The sequence below is a fragment of the Montipora capricornis genome, chromosome 8 (assembly GCF_036669925.1).
Source record: "Montipora capricornis isolate CH-2021 chromosome 8, ASM3666992v2, whole genome shotgun sequence".
NCBI lineage: Eukaryota > Metazoa > Cnidaria > Anthozoa > Scleractinia > Acroporidae > Montipora > Montipora capricornis.
In genome coordinates, this window is record NC_090890.1 from 32,320,794 (window position 1) to 32,325,216 (window position 4,423).

Consider the following 4,423-nt stretch of genomic DNA (forward strand, 5'->3'; position numbering starts at 1 on the left):
CGGCGATGACGTCACGTGAAAACCTCCTATTTTAACCGGAATTTTCCTATTTATTGGTCCGACATTTTATACTAACTTTAAAATCTTGAGAGAGCTGGGTCAAGGAGAAAATGACGTCAAAGACTCACTAGTTGAAGAATGCAATGCGTTTGAACGCGACTGAATTAATATGCAACACGGGAGTTGCGGGCTTTCAGATTGTTTAACTCGTGTCTTGCATACATAATAAACTGCGTTTGCACGCTGAAATTTAAACTATTGAGTGAATGACGTCTTTTTTACCTAGCTCCAACCCTCTGAGGTCCAGTCGGTAAGTTTTCAACGTAAGTAATGGTGGACCGTGAAATCCAAAATTTACACTCAAAGTAAACAGCCTTTGGATAAAAATCAAAGCTCAAAATTGCAGGTGTTAAGCAAACTCACTTTCAAAATCTGAAGAAAAAAAGGTAGTGATCTTTTGATCATACTAACACTTTAAATAATTTCCAACCAAGAAGCTTGAGTCATCCTTGCGTCCTCTATAGTAGGGAAAAACTTTCTCTATAACAGCATCTGAATTTTATTCTCCTAAAGAACAATTTTTCACTTCATTTTTATTTCTTATAGGCGCCACTGCTGCCGCGGCAAAAATTAAGAGCGGCGGATTTTGATATGATACAGAATGTAATACAATAAGGTGGTTCTTTCGAAAAAATACATTATTTATTAATTGATGCGCAACCTCCCCAAGTTTACCAGCGAGCGAATTCTTTGGCCATCGTAAGATTAACGAATTTCCCTCTTGAAACGTTTGGGCATGCGCTATGAGGGCCATTCCTCTGCAAACATTCATTTCTTTCTTTGAAGTCCTGCCGATCATTCTCCTCCTCCTCCTTATGGTCCTCTTCAGCCATCACGTGGGATGCCTCATACGAACTATCTCGACCCTGCATTGCAACGAAAAAAACTTCATGGATACAGTTTTTAAAGTGGAAATTGCTTATTTGTGATTTATTTGTGTTCATTGCCAAACTCCTCCCTAAATAAGCGAATTCAAACAGTCATTTCTCGGATACAGGCCCCTTACTCCTTTTTTGCCACGTATGTTTTACCAAGGATATTTTACAGCTTGCAGCCTCTGCTGGCCGGGCGCTTGCACGTGAAGACAGCAATCAGTGGAGCTTGAAAAAACCTAACATGCTCATTCCCAGCGTAGTTGTGGAACCGATACCGAGAATGTATTCGTCTTTCAGACCATACGCTCCCTGTTTTTTTTTTTCTTTTGTTGTATGATTGCATGTCCAAGCAACTTAAATTTGAAAAAAACAAAGACGTTGTTATTCAGGTTTTTATGTATTTTTCTTGATGAAGCGTTTCTACATTGATCCAGGCACGCTTGATATCAACTTCCAATTTAAGTCTGTATTTGATCGCGACATTAAGGACGTAAGTGTTTTTATTGCTTAGGTGAGGAAGGGGTGGGCATGGACAGCACGGGGAGCAAATCAGGATATGGTGAGAAAACAAGTAACTCCACCCTCCCCTCCCCTCTCTTTCCCTCCTCTCTCCCTTTATGAAACTCGACCCTTATTCAATCGTGAAAGGGAAAAATTGGTATTATGCAAAGGATTACTAACGTTCTCACCTCACAAGTTCCCATTGCATCCCCCAGGAAATGAATTTTCATATTTGGATTAAAATAACTCGCTAAAGCTGCTACACTTGATTCAGTGTGTAAAAACGAATCACATCTTGCCAGGAGTAGGACATCTGTCAGAACCTCCGTACCAAGAGCCCTCTGATGTTTATCCCAATTGAGAGGTGGCACCTCGTAAGAGTGAATTGGAGTCGGGTCATGGTAACGAAGCACTCTTTTGGCGTTCGTAAAAGCTACCTGGATAAAAGCAATTTAAGAAATGGGTATCTTTGTTTGGAACAATAGAGCGAGTTTGAATTGAGTGTCGAACGTTATTAGCGAATTGCTTTGGCTTTGCATTACTTCACTCAGTGATTGCTTCAAAGTTATCGCGCCACTTTTTCAACCAATCAGAAGTGAAACCAAAAGCAATCGTGGCTCGCGCGTGCACATTTTCCCGCGCTTTGTGTCGGCAATACGTGATTTGACTACTTAGAAGGAGAGTTGAGGACCAATGAGAAGGAGGACAACCAGCAGAGTTAACTAAATGTAAGTGAACAGGGAAAGCGATGAATCCGAACCCTAATGGAGGAAAGTGGTGAATTGTGTGTCTGGTCTTCTAGCGCTAAGGCACCAACTGGGGACACTGTAACAAAAATCAAAAAAAAAATCAACGCAAATCAAACATGTTCTTTTAACAGAAGGGAAAACCGGAGTACCCGGAGAAAAGCTCCTTGGCGCGGAGTAGAGAACCATCTAAGACAACCCACATATGACGCCGAGTCTGAGAATTGAACCCGCTATCACCACTGCGCAAGCCCTGCTCCCCTAATAACAATAATAATAATAATGATGATGATAATAACAATAATAATGATAATAATAATCCATTATTGAAGATCCAAACGGAAGCACTTAATGTACGGGTCAAGAACAAGCTCTTAGGACCAACTATGTAAAATACCGTATTGACAAAACGATGGAATCCCCATTACGTAGGCTTTGTGGCGAGAAAGGTGAGATTGTAAACCAGATTATCTGTTAGGGTAAAAAGCGGGCCCAAAGGGAATATAAGCAGAGACATGACAATGTTGCAAAAGCAGTTGTGTGAGAAATATCATCTGGAAAACAAGGATAAGTGGTACGAACACGCACCTGACAGTGTAAGTGAAAACGATGAGGTTAAACTATTGTGGGAGGTGAACATACAGTGTGATAATGTCATTGAAGCCATAAGATCGGACATTGTAGTTGAAAATAAACACGAGAGAAAGTACACTATTATTGATATTGCCGTACCAACGGATAAAAGAATTGGTGAGAAGGAGAATGAGAAAGTTGAGAAGTATCAAGACCTTAAAAGAGAAATTGCAAGAATGTGGAGCATGAGAACTGTGCTGGTGATACCAATTGTTGTAGGATCATTGGGAAGTGTAACAAAAAACTTGGACAAGTGGCTGGGAAAGTTGGATGTCAAAATTGGTATTTCATTACTCCAGAAAACTACGTTACTAGGAACAGCAAGGATTTTGAGAAAAGTATTAGAGCTGTAGAATAAGGAAAAAACTGTAAGAAACCTTTGGTCCTGGGCTATAATAATAATAATATATATTTTTTTAAATTTAATAATAACTTTATTAAGAAACTCACATAAAATTACACAAGTATTTTTATCAGCTAAAAAAAAACTATTGACTTGTTTCAATAAAGAGGTAGAAAATATTTTCCTCCAATGTTACTTATAGTACAACCGTAAAAACATTACTGTTTTTATTGCATGAAAATTTCAATCCCTCAGAATCAACATTGATATCGCAAAAAAAATGAATATGATAACAAGATGTAAGATATTAACTTCAAGTATGGAAATCTACCACGGAAAATGATAAAAAGTAAGAAATAAAATATCGTCCTCAATGTTTTCAACGAATATTTGCATGTCCTCTCTCGATGTCAAAGTCAATGTCTAATAATAATAATAATAATAATAATAATAATAATAATAATAATAATAATAATTTTCAGGAAGTACAAGATATCTGAAAATGATCTTAGACATGTGTCCGAAGATCTCAAACAAGGAATTACTGCCAAGGCTACAGAATAGTTTGTTGGAGACTGCCCAGAGAAAGTTTTATTCGGAGCTAAGTGGAGACAAATATCACGTTGAACCGACAACTGATGCAGGGATGGCTAAGCAATTTTGGGACAGCATCTAGGGTGACTGAATGCAATGTTGATACAGACCCATTCATTGATATCGGTATGGGCGACTTATGAGACTTAGGCGGCCCCTTCCAAACACCGCTCCAGTCATTAACCGAACCCAACTGTTGAGTTAAGCACGGTAGAAGAGAGGCGTTTGAATAAATTTGATTTAGGTTAAGAGCGGCAAACAACGTTAAGTTCGACAATTCTTACGGGTCACGCGCCGAACGAAACGCATAAATTAATACAATTTATAAGCTTCTCAAGCTTAGAAGTTATGCCCTTATCCAAGCCCTTACCTTATCGTTAGTTTGGTCCGACCTACGAGGACGACGTATGAATCAGCAGTTGCTGCGAAGTCGCTCTTAAGCCGAACTTTATTGAGCTAGATTAGGCACATGACTGGATCTGCGTTTGGAACGGGCCTCAGCATATTCTAATCCAACTGAAGAACATTAAATCAACAACAATTAATTTGTCCTAAATATGTTCTAATGTTTAAGAGAGCTTGAAATTGCGACCAATACAGTCGCGTTTGCGACTGAATTTTTTCCCTTTGCGACTAAAATATCTGGAGAAGTCGCAAATTTGCAACTTGTT

The 4,423-nt window shown here is 38.8% G+C and overlaps 1 protein-coding gene across 1 annotated transcript in view; it reads right to left on the bottom strand.

Moving 5' to 3' along the window:
- Positions 1-578: 578 nt before the first annotated feature.
- The window catches only part of LOC138059550 (uncharacterized), a 5,049-nt gene continuing 1,204 nt past the window's right edge, over positions 579-4,423 (bottom strand). Inside the window, exons 2-3 of the mRNA XM_068905192.1 lie at positions 1,625-1,873; positions 579-926 (exon numbers count right to left, since the gene is read on the bottom strand). Coding sequence (XP_068761293.1) covers positions 732-926; positions 1,625-1,873 — 444 coding nt within the window. The 3' untranslated portion in view covers positions 579-731. The remainder of the gene's footprint in view (positions 927-1,624; positions 1,874-4,423) is intronic.